The 22,084-nt window shown below is 36.1% G+C and overlaps 5 protein-coding genes across 9 annotated transcripts in view; all 5 read right to left on the bottom strand.

The window, feature by feature from the left end:
- Positions 1-773: 773 nt before the first annotated feature.
- On the bottom strand, positions 774-1,856 carry LOC105224688 (protein lin-37 homolog). Its single transcript, XM_011202842.4, has one exon. It carries the CDS (start codon positions 1,729-1,731, stop codon positions 931-933), a length of 801 nt encoding a protein of 266 aa, XP_011201144.2. The 5' UTR covers positions 1,732-1,856; the 3' UTR covers positions 774-930.
- A 248-nt stretch (positions 1,857-2,104) lies between these two features.
- LOC105224689 (uncharacterized) lies at positions 2,105-5,591 on the bottom strand. Of its 2 annotated transcripts, none has more exons than XM_011202845.4 (4): positions 5,393-5,591; positions 5,016-5,320; positions 3,346-4,940; positions 2,105-3,191 (listed from the first exon to the last, which is right to left on the bottom strand). In XM_011202845.4, the coding sequence occupies exons 2-4, from the start codon at positions 5,311-5,313 to the stop codon at positions 2,760-2,762; spliced, it is 2,325 nt and encodes a 774-aa protein (XP_011201147.1). In that variant the 5' UTR covers positions 5,314-5,320; positions 5,393-5,591; the 3' UTR covers positions 2,105-2,759. The 2 variants fall into 2 exon arrangements, with proteins under 2 accessions (XP_011201147.1, XP_011201146.1); XM_011202844.4 differs by having other exon boundaries at positions 5,016-5,325; positions 5,393-5,589.
- Positions 5,592-6,879: 1,288 nt separating this feature from the next.
- On the bottom strand, positions 6,880-8,003 carry LOC105224690 (peptidyl-prolyl cis-trans isomerase Fkbp12). Its single transcript, XM_011202846.3, has 2 exons — positions 7,804-8,003; positions 6,880-7,700 (listed from the first exon to the last, which is right to left on the bottom strand). The coding sequence occupies exons 1-2, from the start codon at positions 7,838-7,840 to the stop codon at positions 7,411-7,413; spliced, it is 327 nt and encodes a 108-aa protein (XP_011201148.1). The 5' UTR covers positions 7,841-8,003; the 3' UTR covers positions 6,880-7,410.
- Positions 8,004-9,334: 1,331 nt separating this feature from the next.
- LOC105224691 (zinc finger protein 184) lies at positions 9,335-13,829 on the bottom strand. Its single transcript, XM_011202847.4, has 5 exons — positions 13,532-13,829; positions 13,214-13,434; positions 11,388-12,894; positions 11,135-11,312; positions 9,335-10,802 (listed from the first exon to the last, which is right to left on the bottom strand). Exons 1-5 carry the CDS (start codon positions 13,632-13,634, stop codon positions 10,349-10,351), a joined length of 2,463 nt encoding a protein of 820 aa, XP_011201149.2. The 5' UTR covers positions 13,635-13,829; the 3' UTR covers positions 9,335-10,348.
- A 4,766-nt stretch (positions 13,830-18,595) lies between these two features.
- The window catches only part of LOC105224692 (uncharacterized), a 37,765-nt gene continuing 34,276 nt past the window's right edge, over positions 18,596-22,084 (bottom strand). For 2 of the 4 annotated variants that reach the window (XM_049452498.1, XM_049452501.1), the window contains exons 2-3: positions 20,505-21,847; positions 18,596-20,398 (exon numbers count right to left, since the gene is read on the bottom strand). In XM_049452498.1, the coding sequence (XP_049308455.1) occupies positions 19,052-20,398; positions 20,505-21,847 (2,690 nt within the window). In that variant the 3' untranslated portion in view covers positions 18,596-19,051. Of the gene's footprint in view, positions 20,399-20,504; positions 22,072-22,084 lie in introns of all 4 variants that reach the window. The other 2 variants (XM_049452499.1, XM_049452500.1) reach the window with 1 other exon arrangement.

Here is a 22,084-nt window from a genome sequence, read left to right on the forward strand (position 1 = left end):
TGTTGCCATGTATTTATTTTTCCAATTCGCAATTACGCATTTGTTTGGACGTGCGTTTGGCAGATAGCGGTTTGAACGAAAATAAATTAAGTAAATTTTGTTACTTCGACATATTCGTGTCTAAATATTTAAATTTTGGGTGAGTTTATGCCCTATAATTATATTCTCATATTGAAATCGGCGTTCATTTTGAGTTTACCCAATTTTATTTTAAGGTTTTAAAAGGTTAAAATTTTACAGAGTACTCCATATAAATTAAAACTGAATAGAGTATAATTAAACAAAACTATTTACAGGTAATTTTTTGAATGGGTGTAATAAGTCAATCAAAACTACTTTGTCCAAGACTAGATAAAAATAAACATCAAACGAAGTAGTCCATGACAAGAGCACTTCGAAATTATAACCTAAACTATACATTTATTTTAAATCCATCTAGACTGAAACAGACTGAGTAAGGAAGATAGAATGCCTCCACTCCTACACATGTACATATATCATTTCATCCATGAAATTTGAGTGGAACCATAGTTATCCAAATGTCTTTCAGTGTGTCTGAATATCACCGCTGTCTCTTTTCAGTTTTGGATAAAGAATGAAATTCCGAATCTATCGTTTTGATAGAAGAGCAATTGGTCTACTCTACTTCACAACACAGGTTCTCCGGGTAGTCTGGACGATTCTTTCTGACTAAGGATTATAATCCTCACATGAAATTTTGTAAGATTTAAGCAGACGCTTCCACAACAAAAAAAAAAATAAAAATGGATAACTCATGTTTCATAACTAAAACGCATCAATTATCAAAAACTTCAAAGTAGACAAATATTATTAAATTCATATTCATATTTACATATTATTGCTAAAGCAAATATGTATGTACATATTTGACGTAATTTATAAAATTCTAATATCTAATTATTATAGTGTTTATGGTTTGAAGAGTTGTTGTAAGATCAAATGGTTGATTTCATAACGTTTCTGGTAATTACTGTTCTGCTTTAGCCAACTAGATTTGAGCGTCTTCCACTTAATCAAATGGTTATCCAGCAGCTCGTCCTTGTTTAAATTCTTGCTTCCAAATACTACATCATCGATTTCTTTGGTACATGAGACATCACGATTCATTACGGGTATTTTTGGCAGATCAGTTCGTTTCGGCGCTGGCATTGACTTCACGTTACGAATCTCACCTCTTTGTAACTGTTCAAGTAACTCAGCGGCATTACTTTTCCTTTCAACTGGTGATGGTGAACGCCTATCGCGATAACTGCGTATATTTGGATTACGTGGTTGATTTGCCATCCAAGCCCGACATATGGGATATAATGCGGTTTGTTCCGTATACTTTGAAAGATCAAGACTACGATCAAACAATTTCATAACAAAACTCTCCGCTTGAATTTTTTGTGTTGGTTGTACCGATGACGACTGTTCGTTCTCCATTCCAATTGACTCTGAATCTCGCTCTTCACGCTTTCTTCGCTTTGTTGGTGTTATGTATTTTCCTGGTGACAAGCTGCTATGCCGCGAGCTACGTGGTGACTGGATTTCCCTTTGCATTGTATTAGCTAAATGTTTTGGTGGGCGGCCACGATGTGGTAAATCTTCTTCACTAGCGTTCCCATCATCATCGGAACCGGCCAATGTGTCGTTTAGTACATTTCTAAAACGTCCCCGCGCTTGATGAATATCATTTTGTCCTTTTCTACGTTGTGGCGGAGTTTTCATTTTATTCCAACTTCCAAAATTAATTTATATGCTTATAAATTCGTGAGTGTTTCAAAGAAACTTTTAAATTTCTTTGACAATGAACGAAATCCTAGTATATTTTTAATTTGACAGATATGCACCAGAGTTGCCTGCTGCCTTGTAAAAAAAAATTGAAAACTGCAATACGTAACTTAACCGTAACGCAAATTTGACACTTTAAAAAACTTAATTTTAACTTTAAAATCTGTAATTGAAATTATAAAACAACCGACATCTTTGCGCAATTAACCATTCCATCTACCCTTCCATTTAAATAGATCCAATATTGATTCCAGAATTTAGAAACAATAATGTTTTAGGTAGTAGTTTTGGTAATTAGTTAGTTATCAAATAGTTTTTAATTCAAATTACTTTTATTAATTATATTTATAGAAAAATAAAACATATATTAAATACCACATAAATATTCATGCCATTAAGCTATTTCATTTTCAGGATTTCTATTATTCCAATCTAGTTTAACACATGCACGTCTGCGCCGGAAAGCGAAAGGAAGTGTCGAATCGATCTTTGCAAAGTGTATTTAAAAATCTATATTTTTAATTACATATATATGTATATATATATTTACAAGGTTTTCATTTTTGTCTATAGTTTTTATTGAAATATTAGCTTTAGTGATTTTCTGGCAGCATTCTTTGCGCTTAGCCTAATATTTAATTTAGTTACAATTTTTTTTTACTTTTAACTCTAACACAGTTAGAAGAGAATAAAACAATCTTTTTGTTTTACTAATTAATGCTTTTCCGAATAACACTTTGGTAAGTTGTGTGGAGAAGAAATGAAGTGGAGATAAAGTAGACTTTCAATTGAGAGTTTGACAATGAATGAACAATAAGTCAATATATTAAATAAAAAATACACACACACTTATGTATTATTATACTCTAAACATACAAACGACTTATTTTCGCATATATGTATGTATATATAGATAGTAAGCTTTATTTTATAAATATACCATATTTACCTTTTAAAATAACAACTTAAATTATTTCGCGCGGAGCGCTTAGCAAATGGACCGAATTTGAAACTTGATGCGTTATCTCACCAAGCGTCTCTTTATGTACACCTCCGAATAATATCAATTCACCGTGTCCCGCAACCATAGTAGAAAGTATCAACCTTTCTGGTGCTCCAGGTATAACACCATAATTCTTATACTCCACCCATTGCAAATGGGGATCATCCTTATCCATTGCCGCCGAGAGATCACAAACGAATAACGACAGAACGTTTCGTTTAATACGTTTAGGCGATGGCTCCTTGATAGCTTTAGGTTCACCCACCATTGCACTACGTCTTGAATTTCTTAAAGCATTCATCTTTTCCTCCATTCGACGTATGCGCTCATTATGATCTTTTGAAACACTACGAGGCCGGTTTTGCACATTAAACGCTGCCATTCGAAACGGATCCTGTAGGTAAAAAAGTTGTTATTTTAATACCGTCATTGAATTCAAAGAAAGCGTTAAAAATGCACATTTTTTTAATACTATTGCTAAAAATATTTGGCTTTATGTTTTTCAATTATTAATATGTACATACATGGGTGTGCATATTCGTACTCACTTCATACAATTCGTCGAAACGTTTGGGCAATAATGGTTCGTTGTCCCTACAACGTAATGCTAAATTTCGCTGCAAACGGTGCGCTGCTTCAATGTCGTTCGAGTTGTTACCACCTGGCATAACCTCATTACCGTTTCTTGGCGAGGCGGTACCATTTGTACGAGAACCGGATGAACTTGATGCTGATGGCGATGGCGACGGTGACGGTGAGGGTACAGAAGCAGAATTTGAACAAGATGGACGGTTTTGGTTACACTCCTCTACAGCCCTTGCATAGGCTGGTGAATTTGCATGCAAATTACCAAGACGACCACGTCGTGGTTGAAGGTTGCTATGGCTATCATTTATATTATTATTATATATGTTATTAACTTGTTGTTGTTGATTTTGTTGTAGGATTGCACGTCGATTGGCGAAATATTGTTCGTCCGGTCCGCCTAAACGTGCATTGTCAAGTCTCTGCTGCTGTGGTTGTTGTCTTTGTATGGGAGGATTTGGCGGTACTGCTGCCATTTGTATGCCGCCACCCAATAGTCTTTGCCTATCAAAGATATTGTTTTGATTGTGTTGTTGTACTACACCATAACGAGGTGCTGGCATTTCTACAGCTGCACCGCCTACGCCACCATCTCCTTGTGCTCCACCACCTGGGCGTCTGTATGCGCCAACAGGCACACGCATCTGCTTCATCATTTGGAAATCTTGTGGCATATTTGGTGTAGGGCCAAGCACTACCAATTTAGAGCCAATTTTACAGGCAGGATTACACCACATGTGCGTTGCTCCGTATTTTTTGTTGCGTATCGGTATGGCACGCCATAACCATAATTCTTGTGACATGTCCAAGAGCCAAGCATCTGAGTATACACTGTTGGGACCACCACAACCACCAACAATCAACAGGTGATACTCATCCAATACCAATTGAAACTGCCCATAGCGTGGTGGGGGTTTTGTATTACCCATAAATCGAGGTTGCCACCATTTCAACTCGTTAAGATTCAAGCACCATGTTTCATTTGAGTTACTATTCACACCATCAGCAATTTGATAACCACCAAATATAACCATACGATCACCATGCACACTAGCAGAATGTCCTGCCATAGGAGGGGGGCTCGACAAAGTAATGCGTAATGTCCAGCGATTAGTGTTTATGTCATAGAAATGAAGTTCATCGAAGAGACACCAAGGTTGATATGGTGGATGCAAAGATGGGTATCGCCAACCGCCAAATAACACCAGTTGCTCTCCCCAGCAGACAATAGATGCGCTGCCTTTAGGTGATGGATAGGAACCCATTGACAATGGACGTTCCCAACTCATTTCGGACAAGTCGAAGCGCCACAAGTCATTGAATGTGGTATCAGAGGAGGATCCCCCTCCAAAAACATACATCGAATTTCCATGTCTTACAGCTGAGTGAGAAAATCGTCCAGCGATAACTGGTGGCGGAGAAGGGGGTATTGCCAAATTCTTTGTTGTATTTTTACATTCTGCAACATTCGCAGCGGTCTGCTGTGAAAAAATTTCCCATCTTAATCGATAATCAATTAAGCCTTTATGTAAGTTTAATTTCGAGCGTCGAATTAAATCTACAAAAAAAGCATAATTTGTTAAAAACAACAATGTATATGAACCACACATATGTATATATATTTTACACTTACTTTTTACTACTGAATTCCAACGCTTACAAACGAGCCTGCAGCTTTCCAAATCTTTATAAGGTGGTAAATAGGTAAGTATGAACTCTAGTATCTCATCAGGTAAAGCATCTAGTTGGACCGTACGCAATTCGTCTCGAGTGCCATTCAATTCTGGCATTGAGTCATTATCCCTTTTCTCTTTGTGTTCGACAATGAAAGTGTCCTTGGTGACTAAATACACATCCTTCACTACGTCACTTTTTGTTGCTGCCATTAGGGTTTCATTTGAAGCCGCAACTTCATTGCCAACACCTTCCATAACCCGCCTTACCTTGGCGAAATTCCGATTAATAGTCCAGTGTTAGTTTTTTTGATTAGATTTTATATGATTGTATTACCTTTTTACATTAATGTGTGCGTCTATAACTTTTAGTAACCTCTCTCATGCCAATACAAATCCGATATTGTAAATTTAATATACTTCAACACTTGTTTTGTTATTTATATACCATCAGCAACTCAGAAAATTTACAAACCCAAAAAGCTTGAAAGGGAATGAAAGTGTAAACCACAAAAAGCAAGAAAATTTCTTTACAAAATTTCACCACATTCTATACGACATTTGATCAGTGCTGCCACTTTATTCAGTGCTTAATCCGTAAATAATCGGAAAATTACTTGGAATACGGGGTTTAAGGAAATCGATAAACTATTTTGAAAGAAAACGGTTGGGAGAAAAATATATTCGAAAAAAGAAATAAATAACTATTAATATATAAAATATTACAATAAAATTTGGCTCAATTAACCTAGAATATTTTAGACGTTCCCTGATTAGCAAGTTTATCGCTCTAAACTTTTCGTTAGCATCAATAATTTTTTCGGCCTACGTAACAGATAGCGACCCGGATTTGTTACCGGCCTAGCACCGCTCTGTCGAGATTTCATAGTTATTTAGGGAAATCTTCCCGGCGCTACAACAATAACAGAAATGTTTAGCTTAATTTGAAACATATTTCCATTTTTATATATTTTTTTTAAAGCTTATTGTGCAAATTGTGGGTTCTTCAGAACACCTGCTGATTGACTGCGGAGCAATCCGCAGACGGAGTATGAAAGCCCTTGGATTCATGTTTACAAATAGAGATTAAATCGCTCCATTAGCACCTAGAACTTATTGGAATTTATCAATATGATGGGGCTAAGGAGGAGGTCGTTTTGACCTAGGAGAGGGCGCAATAGGCCCTATATCGCGGTGTAATCCTTCAACTTATATCCTATATGTATGTATATTTTAAGTAAATGACTTAGTCATGTCTGTCTGTATATATATACACGAACTAGTTTTAGAGCAATCGCTCTGAAGAGAGCCTAAATTTATTAGTATACAAATTTAAGATGACATATCTACTTTTTCTTTTGCAATTTTTGAGTCGATTTTTTTCAGCTTACCGTACTGTTATTTACAATACCAACATTGAATGTCAATATGTGAAGTTTCACTATACTTGTTCTACTAACGGATCGGCATAAAAAACTACTCTCTGAAGTCTAATCGCCGGAAAAATCCAAGTTGTGTATATAATTCTATTTTTTTTTTATCAATGACAAAAAGTTGTAATTATGTATCTCAATACAAATTTTTCTTGTTTTATACCCCACATCAAATACCTTAGTAACATATTAAGTATACATACATACAAATAAATGTACACACCCTTAGAATAAAACAGTGAATATTTTGTAGCCCAAACATTTCCACAAATATTTTGGGGATGCTGTTGAATGATAGATAACCTTGATGAATATAAATCAGTGCCGCTTAATTGCCCAACCCGACTGTGATGAGAAATATTGACATATTCAATTTTAAAAATTCCAATGGTAAGTTTTAATTAATTTATTTAACTTTCTACAATTATTATTTTTTTTTTCAATTTATCGAAATAATTTCATTAAGTAATATTGAATGCTGATTTAATAACACTACAAGTATGAGAACATTTAATAAATAGTAAAATTCAATTGTTTTCTGGTGTTTTAAATGCATTTTAACAGATATTCTTTACATATTTCACTACGACCAGATTTTCAGAATAATTATAATGGAATGAACTAATTTAGATGTTACTTTAATAGTTAGATTCAGCGCAAATGTTGTATTGTATATAGATTTCTGAATCTTTTTTGTATGTGAACTTACATTTTATCAATTGTGCAACATATCTTCATACTTGATTGATTCGAAAATTCTGATTTTTGATATTAAGTCTCTATGTGGTTTCTAATTGGTTTGAGTTAAAAGTGTTGTTTTACTATTTCTAGCTAGCATTTCTTAAGATGGTTATAAACTTTCTTTACTTTGCTCTTACTCGTAATTAATAATCATAGCGTATTGTTTAGTTACTGGACCTGTTTACTCGACTTTTAATAATTCAACATCAAAAGTTAAAGTAGCATTTGGTGGAATAACGCCTGGGTGTCCCCGACTACCGTAGGCATAATCCGGCGAGCAGATGAGTTTAGCGCGCTGACCGACAGAAAGCTGGGCAACACCTTCATCCCAACCACGAATTACTTCACCTCTGCCAAGTGTAAATTTGAAAGGCTTATTGCGGTCACGAGAAGAATCGAACTTAGTGCCATTGTCTAATGTTCCAGTGTAATGCACAGACACCACCTGTCCAGTTTTAGGGAATGTACTACCTATTTAAGTATGTAATAAATATGTATATGCATATGTACAACATTATTAATCACATAAAACAGGTTAGAATGTTTAGAATTTTAGTATTTGCTTTGCACTTACCATCACCGGGAGAAATAGGTACTACTTGCACGCCCATTTTACTTATTAATTTTACTTTTTTTTACAATGAGCTATATATTCACGTCTTTTAAAAACACTCAAACTGTGTCTAACAGCGGCGGTGAAAAAAATGAGAATGCGGAAAATTCTTGTAGAGAAATTACGGAAACCACCAATATGGCGTTCAATTACAATATTGCCAGATATAGGAAAATCAGTTATCTACAACAGGGTGCCAATGTGCAAGAAACTTTTTTTAAATTAATTGGTGCACAATTCTTCATAAAATTTAATTTCAAATTTGACAAAACCTTGTTTCCTGATTGGAGAAGGCACAGTTGATACGAAGCTAGGTGTAGATAAGAAGCTGTGTGTTGATAAGCACATTCAACTTGTGATACCGATTAATATAAAGAATTGAGCTTTGATTAGGGCAATCTTTAAATTGACTTCCAGCAACTATTTTCTCTTTCCTAAACTCAAAAACTGTTCGCTGGAAAAATATTTCACTTAATTGAAAGGTGAAGACAAAAATAATGAATCCGAAGATTCACACTATAGAACATATATAGTGTTGGAGAGTCGTTACAACAAAAGTATTATATCATGAACAACGTATACTAATATCGGTATTCCTAATTTAGTGACAATTAGAGACATGAGCCAATCGTGACAAGTAGAATACCGTCACTAAATTAGGATTGTGACAATTACAAACATGAGCCAATCGTGACAAGCAGAATATCGTCACTAAATTAGGATTGTGACAATTAGAGACATGAGCCAATCGTGACAAGCAGAACACCGTCACTAAACCACCGTCACAAGCGTAATTTAGTGACAATCGTGACAACCAAAATACCGATATAAGTTGTCACGAAATTTGTAACAACTAGAAAGAAATGTTCGAGAATCTATAAAGTATATATGTACATATATAGTAAATGATCAGGGTGACGAGCTGAGCCGGTTTAGGTACATATGTCCGTCTGTCTGTTTTTCTACCGCAGTTCCAAATCATGGAAAAGACAAGAGAAAAAGGATCGACACACACTCCCTCTACGTCAAGTTTAAAGCTGCTTCTGCTATGACTGAATTTGGTATCCCCGCAAAACTAATATGGCTGTGTAAACTGACGTAGATCAATACCAAAAGCTTCGCTATGATCTCCAAACAAACTGTTCACATCGGACCACTGCAGCATATAGTTGACAGTAACAGATCTAATTAAGGACATGGATCTTTTTATACCCTTTTAAGCTATAAGGATTGCAGCCGGAAATCTCTTCATAGTTTCGATGCAGCCGAAGAGTTTCCTGCAATGTGGTATAAAGCATAACTTGACTGGATGAAAAGATCGATCTAACGGCACAAAAATATGCTTCAGTAGTTGTACAGAGTGAACGCCGAAGCCGAGCTGAGCATATTTTGCTAAATATTTAAATTTCGCTAGGCTTTAAGCATCCATTTCTCGGGAACCCTAAGTAACTATAAGTTACCACTTCACAGTAGAAAATGATTCAGTCTTAAGTTGTTGGTTTGAATTCACATACATACACGCATATGCATTTATTATATTCATATTTTATAAATAATCTAATTATAAAATCTTAGTAGTGGCTTCGATTTACTTGAAAGCGTATTTATTTATCATTAATTAATGGTACTGTATGGACAATTCTCTCAAATAGTATTGAACACAACATCTACAACGAGGTAAAAAAATATGGGTGTGCATTAACATACGAATGTGATTCAATTGCACAATTTTCTACAATAAGTGATGTCAATAATGTTCATAAAAAACTTTAATTTCTAACATTGTTTAACTAACATTATTTGAAAAACACATACATATGTACCTTTGAAAATTAAGGTTTCACATTTCAGACTTTTTGAATGCGATCTCAACTCTTACTGGTCCAATATGTATATTTTTCCATTACAATTAAAATTACCCGAACTTTAATGTTTTACAATAAATTAAGAAAATATTTAATATAATCGTATTGATAATTCACGAAATTAGTGTTGACATTCGTGCACAAATTTGCTAAATTGATTTAAAACCACTAAATTTTGCACAAACATAGATTTAACTATATGTTTTAATAAAACAATTAACAATATTCAATTCGAAATTGAGTTGAGCAAATATTACTGACAAATTACATGAATTCATCTCACAAACAGGCGCGAAAGTGAAAATATGTTAAAACAATAGTTGCGCAATAAAACTTCTTTGTACCGTTAAGTACATGATTGAATTAAATAAGGTTGTTATGGTTAAATAAGGTTGTTATGGTTAAATAAGGTTGTGTCGACAGCATAAAAACAACAATTTGTAAAAATGTTAAAATTTCAACGCTTAATGTCGAAATCAACTGTTTTACTTTGTTGTTATGAATCAAAAATACTTGAGGCTTCATAACTGATTCATGTTTAAGTATTTGGTATATTTTAAATATTCTCCGCATTTAGTTGATTTTCATTGTCAAATCAGGAGAACCGTAAGCAAATGTACATTGCTCCTGAGCGTTTGGTACTATTTACAACTACAACAATTTGGATTTCGCTCATTTTCAAATTCTATAACGCCAATACGACGTCGATATGGCTTATGACCCGGTAACTCTAAAGGTCTTCTCGAAGGCATATAAGGTAGCCGCATATTAAGTATTTTGACGTTGTACTTTTTCCGTTGCCTGCCATTCAAATACTCATTTTCGCCTGGCGACCGAGAAGACGCATATGTTGCCTTACTTTGTATGCATATTAAATTCTTGTCGGTTTCGTTACTATGCTCAAGCTTCGTATGAAGAGCCAATTTCTCTTCCGAGAGAAATTCACATTTACATTTATCACAGGTATGATTCAGCTGTTTTGTGTGATATATTAGATGTAAATCCAATTGATGTTGAAACATAAATTGTTCATTGCATTTGTAACAAATGTATCTGCCTCCATTTTGCCGGTCTAAATGGTAGTCCAAGAAAACTCTGAAATATAATTCAGTTAGAATATATTGTATACTAGCTTCGAACTAATTTTTGGTGTTTATTTTTTAAATTAAAAATCAGTATTAAAAATGAGAAAAAACCTTAACTTTGGTCGCACCGAAGCTATAATATTCTTCATTTCTTATAGTATGAAAGGACATGCGACAATTTTTATTTTGATAGATCAGTTATGACAACTATGTAGTATTGTAGTCCGAACTGAACAATTTTATAGGACCTCCGGAGTTTCCGAGTGTTTCAAACTTCGTGGCAAACTTAATATCCATCTTCATGGTATAGATATGTATATTTTTGATTTGTTAGACACTTACTTGCTTGTAAAAACGCTGCCACATTTTTGACAGTAGAACCATGAGCTTTTAAAATGATGTACGTAATCGTGTAGCATTAAATTCAATAATGTATCGGTGAAGAAATCGCAGTCGTCCGTTAAGCATGTAAACTCCTGTGCTCTAATTTGCGCCTTCAGCCTATCCAACAGGTAAAGATCTACAAGAAAACATTTTCAAATTTCAAAATTGCAAAAAACTAAACTCTTATATAGCTGTCATACACATTACATACCATATTCTTTTGCACTGTCAATTTGTATATTAGGCAGCTCGTAAACTATACTGTCGTTTCGTCTCTCTAGCCAATCGCCCGTATATACTCTACGCCTCGAATCCATTGAATCGGCAATGGAAACGTCATCATCATCATCATCATCATCATCTATATCACTATCTTCGCTATTATTGTTGTTATGCACATAGCGGGAGACACTGGTTAAAACAGTTAAACGGCGTTTTAAGGTAGGTTGGTTTTTAGGTTTTTCCACGACATCTGTACGAGCACGACTTTGCGCACGTGTCAACCGACGGCTAGCGGTAGACTTTGCGACTGAGCGTTCGGACCTAACCACTGATTTCTTGTCATCATTTGCAGTATTTTCTTCGTTTTCACTAAGCGTTTGTTCTTGCCACACTTCCTTTTCGGCCAAACAAACGATACGATGAAAGTCGTGTTCATATAATGTACTAAATTTTTTATAACACATATCGCATTTGTATTCACGTAGATGTGTTGCACGGTGCTGTCTCAAGAGAGTGATACTATCCATCGTGGCTTGACACTCGGTGCAATGAAACTGACGTATACGTCTGGCACGGTCATTGCCTGTGGTGGGGTTTACACTCTGGTTGACACTGTTCACTGGCTTTCGCTTGGCGCTTACTTGTGGCCCCGTTGGACTCTTGTCGAGTTTATTCGTAACATCGGCACTCAATAAAGCCGAACTTCGAGAATTTTGATAGTAACAGCGCCGTACATGTTTATTATAGTGATCTTTGCGCATAAAAGTGTTACCACAATGACGACACACTCTGCGCGACTTTGTGCGTGGCGTATTTTTATAGTTGTTGATTTTCCCACCCGATTCTGTTATTAAAACCGATTCGGAACGTTCTCGAACAACCTGTAGCATTGAATGTGTAGAATTTGAACACGATGGTGGCAAGTCAGGCACATTTGATAATGCTAATAATTCGATCCTTTCTGTGGATAAGAGTGAACTAGTTACGGCGGGATTATATTCCGTACCCTTGGCTTCCAGTTGTTGTATTGACGTCGTTGTACCGGAAATCTCAGTCAATCTGTATTTTGTAAGTTGTACAGTATTTTTATTATCAACATCTTCCATGGAATTATCGAGCACCGTGTTGATGTCAATGCGTTTACTAAGTGTTGTGAATTGAAGATGATTAAAAGTTGGCGAATTTGTTGCAGGTGATGGTTCAAGTGTAGCCACAGTAGGCAGTCGTGGATTTTTTTCACGTAAACCATTGGTACGTGTTTTCTTTAAACGGCTTTCTTTATTATTTAGTCTGATATTACCTTCAATATCAATATCTTCATTAAAGTCAGAGATATCCAAATTTTCTTCTTTCTTTGTAGGACACTGTGGCGTTTTTAATAGTTGACCATTTCCAAGCCCTTGCAAGCGCACTTTAATATTATTCTGTACTTCTCTTACAGCTCTTGATTTAAATACACAAGTAATACAGAGTGATGATAAACATTCGTCCAAATTCTATAAAATAGTTAAAAGAAGTTGAATATGATTCATTATTTGTATTTATTTTGTGCATTATAAATTCAACATTAGATTTTTTAGTAGTGGAGTGTGGAAAGTACGATTGATCTCTTTTTTGCACGGTTAACTGGGACAGTAAATTACTCGTGCAAAAAATATCAGATTTTCATATAAAAATCACTATTAATTGTTATTGAAAAAAAAAAATAACAAATTTATATTAACTATAAATATGCTTGCTATGACAATAATATAATTTTTAAATACCGATAACAAACGCAATTGGATTGTTAACAAATGCAATATCAAAACTCACCACACCATCGCCTTCACAGTAGGAGGCCATAGTCTTTTTCATTATCGGATTAGCTGATAAATCAACTATTTCCTGGCTATTCCCACAAATTATGCACAATTTCTTATTATTTAACGTTTGTTGTTGTTCTTCAGGCGCATCTTCTTCAATATGCGTAAATCGGCGCTTCTTCCTTCGTGTTGTTCCCTTCTTCCTCTTTGCGGCACCAGCTGATTTGTTTCCTATGTTAAACACGAATTAGACGATATTGTTTATATTTATATATGTATTATTTAATAAAAAATATGATCTAGGACATATAATTCAATTATATCTTACGATGAGTGTTTCCATTTTGGTCGCCACCATCAGGAAATTTGTATACATTAATAGAATTGTCGTCTGCTTCCATTACATGCACTTTATTATTTTTCTGCATCATTATAGTTACGTATTCGGAACAAAATTAATTTTCATGTATTCATTAATTCAAAGGAAATACTAATTATTACTTTGTGTTAAAATATATTAATATTGTGGCACTGTTTTGTTTTCTATTTTTAATTTTCCTTCCATTTGTATTACAATTTATAGTTGGTATTTTTCGGTGTGTTTATTTAGAGTTGCCACTTATTTTTAAAATGATGTTATATAAAACTTCACTGTAGAAAAACTCTCACATTGAAATCCTAATATTGCGCCTAAATTAATTAATTTTTTTTTATTTATTTTGTAATTACTGGCATATTGGAAAATCACGTGAATTAATTTAAATACGCATATAAGGAAAATAACTGAGGGAATTAAAAAAATATTTGATTCCTTTCTTCGATTCGAAATTTATAATAGTTTGAGTTATAGTTTAGATCCATTATTAATTTATTAATATACGTTGCTTTTAGTTAAACTTATTATTTAAATTAAAAAAATATGAATGCAATAAAAGATTTGACTTATTTTTATTCAAGTTCTTTATTATATAACAACGGAAGATATCGTTTCTGTAAGCATTCTAAATGTTGTGATATTTTCCTAAAACTGCACAGAAATGGCGGTAATTTGGCCGACGCCAATCTTAAAGCCAATGACGCCAATTGTGACAAAAACACTTTTTAATTGAATTCGAAAGAGTGGTGACACTTATTTCATTGAAATGTAACAGCCGTCAAACAAATGTCAATAAAGCGAAGCCTGATGCAGAGAACGTATGTCATTTATAATTTACGTGCTCTGGAAAATGTTTTAATACAGGGTAGTTTAAAACGGTCAAATTCGACTTTTGAGTGTTTTGCTTGTTGTGCGAGACTCGAAGGCGGGGAAACAGCTGTTAATATTTAAAAATGTTCAATATTCATTATTCGACCTAATTTTAGATAGATCATTCACAAACATATTTGGTATTCTATTTAGTTAAAATGGTATATATCGTGGATTGTAATAATGACTTACAAGTGAGAATACTCTCTAGGCGTTGAACGCGTTCAAAGAATATCTGATTGCAGAGGCAGAGGAAGATCAGCATTTCGTTCGAATGACCAGGGGGAAAAGGACCTGGCTACACTTAGAATCTCCAATTGGCGCCAAACAGCAAAAAGGAAGAACGACTGGGGCTTACAAATTCGCCTTAAAGATCGCTAGCTCGAAACCCGTCAAAGTTGTTCAGAATGATCCGTAGAACATTTTCAGCAAACGCGACTTTACAGGAAAGTGATTGGACTGACTTTCTTCCGCCGCGACTGTACTTCGAAGCATGCGCACACCGACTGAATTCGGTAGAGGGTGCTAACGAACGAGCGGCTGGTCAGTTGTCTCCGAGCAGCTGGAGAGCCAGGACAAACATTTTCGCGCGACGTGTTTCTGTGAGTGGTGCAAACCGAAAATACAGCGTTCGTTAGAGCAGAGGTACGCGATTAAATTCTGTGTTAAAATCGATAAATCTGCTACCGAAACGTTGGATATGACCATACAGGCGTACACAGATGTTGCTAAAACAAAAAGTGATGTATTTCGGTGGCACCAAGTCTTTTCGGAAAGCCGCGAAGTGGGCGCTGATGAAGACCGTGCTGGGAGACCTCAGATTTCGACAAACTCGTGTGCTCAAAGTTTTGAACTCAGACCGTCGACTAAATATTCGTTTAATTATCCAGATGTTAAATGTATCAAAATCTGTGGTTCATGACATTGTGACAGAGCATTTGACATGCGCGAGATGTGCGCGAAAATGGTCCCAAAAGTGAAAGTTGCACCACGACAACGCATCGGCTCACATCGCCTTTCTTGTGAACAGCTAGCTAACCAACGCCGCCCTACAGCCCAAATGTGGCCTCCCGGATTTTTTTTGTTTCCTTGCTTGAAAAGGCCGGTGAAAGACAAGCATTTTGAGACGACAGAGGGGATCCAAGCAGCATGCACCTTGGCTTTCAAGGCTGTTCCGGAGTATGCCTCCCGTGACGCCTGCAATGCTTGGAAATCGCACTGGCAGCATTGCAGCATCGACAGAGAAGGAGCATATTTTGAAAGTTTCTAAAGAATTGTAACGATTGGTTCAATAATTTTTTTAAAATCGACTCAGTTCTATTACTTTCCGGCCAAACCCTGTATAGAAAAAAATCGACCCGCTCTAATGTATGTATATACTCGAATATAGTTCACAGCAAACAAATTGATAATAATAAAAACATTACATTTTTTTAATAATTTTTATTTTGTAGAATGGATTTTTTTATTTGAAATTTGTGTGTTTTGTTTCTTTTGAAAGTTTCAGTCAAAAATTGTACTAAAATTATATTTTGTATTACGAAACATTACAAACTAAACTACCAAGTGCTTATACGAACTTCTTTTCAAGCAATGTAATATTACAATTAATGGAATTAACACTTTTCTTGAATACACAACACAAAAAAAATATTTTATAATAATAAAAGAAACATAATAATAATAATAAAAGCAAACTTTGTTTTCTACAATAGTTTAAACTACTTGACGCACACTTGAAAACCACATACGAATTTGTATAAATTTTAAACTTAGCTTATGGATTTCGCAATTTACTAATTAAATTTAATTTATTTACACTTAGATTTATTAATTCCACTTATTTGAACTTTTGTTGAATGCTAACATCAAACCATTTTATTTTTTTTTAATTGCATTGCCCCCAGCACGATTTCATGTATTTTTATTAGTGCTAAATATACTAAAACTCATAAAGTTCTAAAACTCTTTAAGTCTTAAAACACTTAAAGTCTTAAAACTCTTAAAGTCTTAAAGCACTTAAAGTCTTAAAACTCTTAAAACCCTAAAACTCCTATGCTTATATTTAAAATTACAATTTATTTATTTTTTTACTGTTTTGTTTTGCTTCTTTATACTTTGCTTGTGTGTAGCCAGATTTGTCAAATTTATTTTTTTAAGCATGAGAAAACTCTCTTATTATTTTTTTATTGTTATATATATTTACTTTTTATTATTGATATATGTTATTATTTATTCAGACATATATATAATTGTTTTTTAGTTTTTTGTTTTATTTTATTTCTTTTTTTATTTGCTATTATTTACCGTTCAGTGTCAGTCTTATAAAATTGAACTTATTTTGTGGCGAATACGGAAAATAATAAATATAAAAAAAATACATTTACATAAAAAATTAATTTATTTTAAATTGTACAGTACAACAACACCAACAGCTGTGTAGGCATGCGTGTGTGTCCGTTTTGAGGTAGCATTGTTTCAATTGTTATTGTTTGGTATGCAACTGCCACATACTTGAGCGATTTTTTAAATATATTAATGTATATATATTATTTTTAAAGTTATTAAGCCTAAATTAAAAGTAGACAGCTAAATAGTGCTTTTTTGCTTTTAAGCTTAATTAGTAAACTGTGTTTAATTTTTACAAACAAATCACTGGCATATAAATGTAGTAAAGTTGTACAAATACATTTTAGTTTAGTTTTGAAAACTGTTATTTTTAGTTTTTTTTTGCAATTTTTTTCCAAAAAAAAGTTTGAATTTTTTTTTACTAAAAAAATTTTGAATTATTTTCTGAAAAAAGTTTGAATTTTTTTTTACAAAAAAAAATTTTGAATTATTTTCTGAAAAAAAAACTATGAATTTGAATTTTTTGCAATTTTCTTTTTATAAAAAATGTTTTTGAATATAATTTGTTTTCAAATTTTTTTAATTAATATTTTTTTTTTTCAAAATAATATTTAAAATTTTTATTAAAAATTTTTCCAAAGTTATTTTTCAAAATTATTTTTGAAATTTTTTAAAATTATTTTTCAAAACATTTTTTCAAAATTTTTTTTTTCAAAACATTTTTTCAAAATTTTTTCTTTCAAAATTTTTTTTGAACTTAAATTTTTTTTTTTTGTAACATCATTAAGTTTTAAAAAGTTATATGACAACTGTTAGCTTCTAGTGTTAATTGATGGCCTTTCATTTTGTAAAAAGCATGGTTTGTCGCAGGCTTTGTTGGAATTTTCAGGGACAAGATTTTAGAACTCAAACCAAACAGGCCTTATTGATTGACTTCCACATAAAGTGCGCTCACATATGTAGATTTTGTAAATACTCGTAATATATTGTTATACATGTTTTTTGTATGCAAATTCGTCCATCGACCATTTTGTTGAGTCTCTGTGGCTTAAAAGTTCCTGCTTTCCATCTCATCAGTCTTGTGTTTGGACATTTGTTTTTTTTTCACATTCTTTTTTTCAAATTTCTTTAATTATTTAGTTGTGAGCTAGAGAAATGTTCATTTCACTCTCTACTTTACTTTACTCAACTTAATATCGTACATCTATGTACATACATATATCTGATCAAATTTGACCCGGACTGCCAAAAAAAAAAAAATTTCATGACTATATCTGATCAAATTTGACCCAGACTGCCAAAAAAAAAAATTTTTTTCATGACTATATCTGATCAAATTTGACCCAGACTGCCAAAAAAAAAAACAAAATTTTTATGACTACATCTGAACATTGAACCGGACTGCCAAAAAAATTTGTTTTTTCATGATTATATCTGATCAAATTTGAACCGGACTGCCAAAAAAACTTGTTTTTTCATGATTATATCTGATCAAATTCGACCTCGATTGCCAAAAAAAAAATAAAATTTTTTTGATCATATCTGAACAAATTTGACCCGGACTGCGAAAAAAAATCATGACTATGACTCTCTTAACTAACTATGTTTTAGTCTAAATTTTTAATTTTTTGTTTTGCTTTTACTAAATTTAACTTATTTGTAGAGTTTTTCACTCGTTTAGAAACTTTACTTTTAGGCACAGGGTGATTCTGACAACAGTAACTTCCGCTTGTTGCGCTTGCCGCTTTAGAACGCGTTCACACGCATCGAGTTTTGTCGCCCAAACTGTTTTTTTTTTGTTTGTGGCACCTACTCTTTTGCAGCAAATTAAGCGCTTTTCAAGGAATTATAATATTTTGCATATTATTATTATTTTTTTTTTTAATAAACCAATAGTAATGTTGTATACAATTAGTGCGCATTGCCAAATTTAAAGAATTTACACCAATAACAAGTAATATTTAATACATATTCACTGAGTTCACTGATAAGTCCGACACCGGTTGTCGGTTTTTAGTAGGTGGCCCCTTTTCGCAGCCACTAACACTCAAAAAATTCAACATTAGGGAACTCAATTAAAGCTTCTTTAGACTGCCCCCACTTTCAGACGCCTATTGCACCGTAAATTCCTTACTAAAGTTATGTACGCGGTAAGCGAAAAATGGCACGCATAACGGACAGCAGTCAACGGCTCCAGAACAACGATTCATAACAGGTATCGGTTGCGTAGTGCCACGCCATGGAGAGCATTAATCAGTCGGTGCGTACGTCGTCGCTGCTAATGATTTCACGTTTTATCGCGGTCATTGTTGTTGCTGCCTCTAGGGTGGCACTCGTTTCGTTGTTGTACTCATCGTTGCTGATATTATCAGCCATCGTTAAACCGTTACTACTGCGACTCGAACAACGACTATCATCGGCTGTTGACGCGGCTACCGCAACGGCGGCTGCGGTTGCCAGTTTTATAACGCCACTACCGCATTCAAGCGCTGTTGGTGGTGCTGTTGCTGTTGGCGGTTGTGGTGGTGGTGGTGAGTAGGATGGTGAACGTGTACGTCTGTGTGGCGATTCTGTTGGCGCTGGTGACATGCAATTGCGGCGCGCTACAGATAGATCTTCAACCTGGCCGGTAGTCTCCTCCTCATCGTCGTGAGAGCGTCGTCGGCTGGCACGCTTACGCCCACGTGTGTGTTCACGTTCCATGTCGCGCTCATGTTCGCGTTCGTATTCGCGCGCACGTTTCCTCTCACATTCGCGTTCTTCGCGCTGCTCACGTTCATACTCAAGTTCGCGTTCGCGATCACTTTCACTTGCCAGTTCGCGCTCACGCTCGCGATCTAACTCATGCTCCAGCATGCGACGCTCATTTTCTCGACTACTGTCCATATCGCGGTCTCTGCCGCGTTCACGTCTACGTCCGTCCCGCTCCATGGCAAAATCTTGCTCACTGCCACGTCCGTATTTGCGGCCATAATTCGGTGGACTCGGCGAACGCATGGCATTCGAACCGTTCGGACCCGGGCTGGTTGAGATACGGTTCGCAGCAGCATGTGCGGCTGCTGCTAACAACAGTGCGCCACGTCCGGCAATATCGCCTCCACGGCTCTCCAACGCCTGTTGTAGCAACGCATGATCTAAGAGCGAATGCGGCAATTGTGGTGGCATGTGGTGATGTTCGGCGCGGTGGTGATCTTTGGGCTCGCGTTCGTCATTGCGTCCTTCATGCATCGTTGACATTAAGGGTTCGGCGCCATAAGCATGTGGGTAGGAGAAAGCAGCAGTCGAATCCACCGTACTCGGACTACGTTTCATGGTGCGATTCATTGGCCGACCTGTGGTTATGCCCAGCTTCTTGACTTTGTCATAGAGCGTGCGCGACGGTACACCAAACTTTCGTGAGGCTTGTAGTGCGCTCATACCTTCCCGTACACACTGTATGGCGGACATAATGTCGCTGCGTGTGTATTGTTTATAGCGTTTCCATTCGGGTTTCTGATTTGAGTTGGAGCTGAAGCCGCCACCATAATTGCCCTTGGCATCGTAGGCGTCGTCATCAAACGAACGATCTGTGTAAGGCGAATGTGGTTCATCGTGATATTTCTGTAACAGTAAATGAATCATCAGTTCCATGTACAGGAAAAAGTTAGTCTTTTATATACTTTTATGGGGCTAAGTGCGTATTAATTTTTATTAGTTTTGTACTGACCTTTTCGCTACCAAAGTCGGCGCCGCCGTTGAAGTGCTGACCATGGTTGTTGTTGTGTCCACCCATTGAACCTCCATGCGGCGAGTTTTTATCGGCACTGGATTTGCTGTCGGTTTTGCTGGCACTAGGCATAGAGAATGATATCGGCTGAGATGAATCGGCGGGATTGGCTTGAGCTAAGACGTTACGTAGAATGGGTGTATCGCGGTTCATTAACATTGAAGTCATGGACGACAGTTTTTTACGCTTGAGTGGATTGTCTGGCACAGAGTCATAGACGGAGCCCAACATACCGACCGCTGCCGAAGGCGATAACGGCCATTGTGCGTGATCTGCATTCGGCGGTTGAGTTTGTGAGTGTGTTGGTGTCTGTGGTGTATTGGCCGATTTGCTTTGTCCTAAACTAGATCCATTCCCAGCAGAACCGGGACCATTAGAGGGACCAGGCGATTTGGAATACAGATTGGTATATGGCGATTTATAGTTAGTATATGGTGGCGAAGATGTACTCGAAGCGGCAGCTGATGGTGATATGTGCGATGATGTTGAGATCACGGATGAGGAATTGTGTTGTGAAGGCATTGGAAAATCGGCGCCATGATGCTCCTTGCCATTGTGTACACCACTGGGTAGGCCTTGTGCCGAGGATGAACTCGTAGCCATGGCATATGGTGCGGTTAGACCAGAAGTACTGGCTGCGGCATACGGATAACCGTGACTGGCACGATCCGCATGTTCTTCGCTTAGTTTGTTGAACTTCTCCTTCAGATCGGCCATATCGAAAAGTCCTTTCACCTCCAGCTCCTCGGCAATACGCATTATTGTGGGTATCTGACTTTGCGTGACATTCACTTCACCCGTGTACATATAATCAAGTAGTGCACGCATTTCAAATGCTTTAACGCCGGGAAATATAATGCTGCAATGATCCATGGGTACGTCCTGCAGTATGGCCTGGAAATATGGCGAGTTGGCGGCGAGCACCACGCGATGCGCTTTGAATTGCACTTGATCGTCGACAACAATTGTGCAGTCAACATAACTCTCGACCTTAATTAGCGCATCAAGAATCTCCACTAGATTCGATTTGTGATTATTCCAACGTAAACAATATGTTTGACCCTCAATGGTCGGCGGCAATGGCGGATGTGGACCACCCATGGCTGCGTGTGCTGAAATTGCGCTGTTAGCGCTTGTCTGTGGGCTAGAATCGGCACTGCTCGAACCGTTGTTGGGGCCGCAGCTCGATGTCGCAGACGCCGCTGGCAGCGACGACAAAGACGAGGATGCCGGCAAGGGCGGCGGCGGCGGTGCCAACAGATTATGCGGTCCCGGCGCTATGCCTGCAATGGCGTATGGTATGAGATTCTGAAATGTCGTACTCAGCAATGATGCCGGTAAGAGGGCCGAGGACAAGGATGATAATGAGATTTCAGGATCGTTAGCGGATGTGGATGCGTGATCGTTGATGTTAGTTGGGGTGGATGATGAGGATGTGGATGAGTTATAGGTGAGATTCTTGCGTATTTTGAGAGCCAGCTTAAAGCTTTACAATTGTCTATTGGACCTGCGAAGAGTAC

This window comes from Bactrocera dorsalis, chromosome 3 (genome assembly GCF_023373825.1).
Source record: "Bactrocera dorsalis isolate Fly_Bdor chromosome 3, ASM2337382v1, whole genome shotgun sequence".
In the NCBI taxonomy this organism is placed as follows: Eukaryota; Metazoa; Arthropoda; class Insecta; order Diptera; family Tephritidae; genus Bactrocera; species Bactrocera dorsalis.

Excerpts from the sequence above, each read along its gene's own strand:
- LOC105224691 (XM_011202847.4), bottom strand. The coding sequence starts at position 13,634 with ATGATGCAGAAAAATAATAAAGTGCATGTAATGGAAGCAGACGACAAT. Across the intron at positions 12,895-13,213 it reads ACTGTGAAGGCGATGGTGTG|AATTTGGACGAATGTTTATC; the intron begins GTGAGTTTTGAT and ends ACTATTTTATAG. Across the intron at positions 11,313-11,387 it reads TGACAGTGCAAAAGAATATG|ATCTTTACCTGTTGGATAGG; the intron begins GTATGTAATGTG and ends GTTTTCTTGTAG.
- LOC105224690 (XM_011202846.3), bottom strand. The coding sequence starts at position 7,840 with ATGGGCGTGCAAGTAGTACCTATTTCTCCCGGTGATG. Across the intron at positions 7,701-7,803 it reads ACCTATTTCTCCCGGTGATG|GTAGTACATTCCCTAAAACT; the intron begins GTAAGTGCAAAG and ends ATACTTAAATAG.
- LOC105224688 (XM_011202842.4), bottom strand. The coding sequence starts at position 1,731 with ATGAAAACTCCGCCACAACGTAGAAAAGGACAAAATGATATTCATCAA.
- LOC105224689 (XM_011202845.4), bottom strand. The coding sequence starts at position 5,313 with ATGGAAGGTGTTGGCAATGAAGTTGCGGCTTCAAATGAAACCCTAATG. Across the intron at positions 4,941-5,015 it reads TTGGAATTCAGTAGTAAAAA|ATTTAATTCGACGCTCGAAA; the intron begins GTAAGTGTAAAA and ends CTTTTTTTGTAG. Across the intron at positions 3,192-3,345 it reads GTTTCGACGAATTGTATGAA|GATCCGTTTCGAATGGCAGC; the intron begins GTGAGTACGAAT and ends TTTTACCTACAG.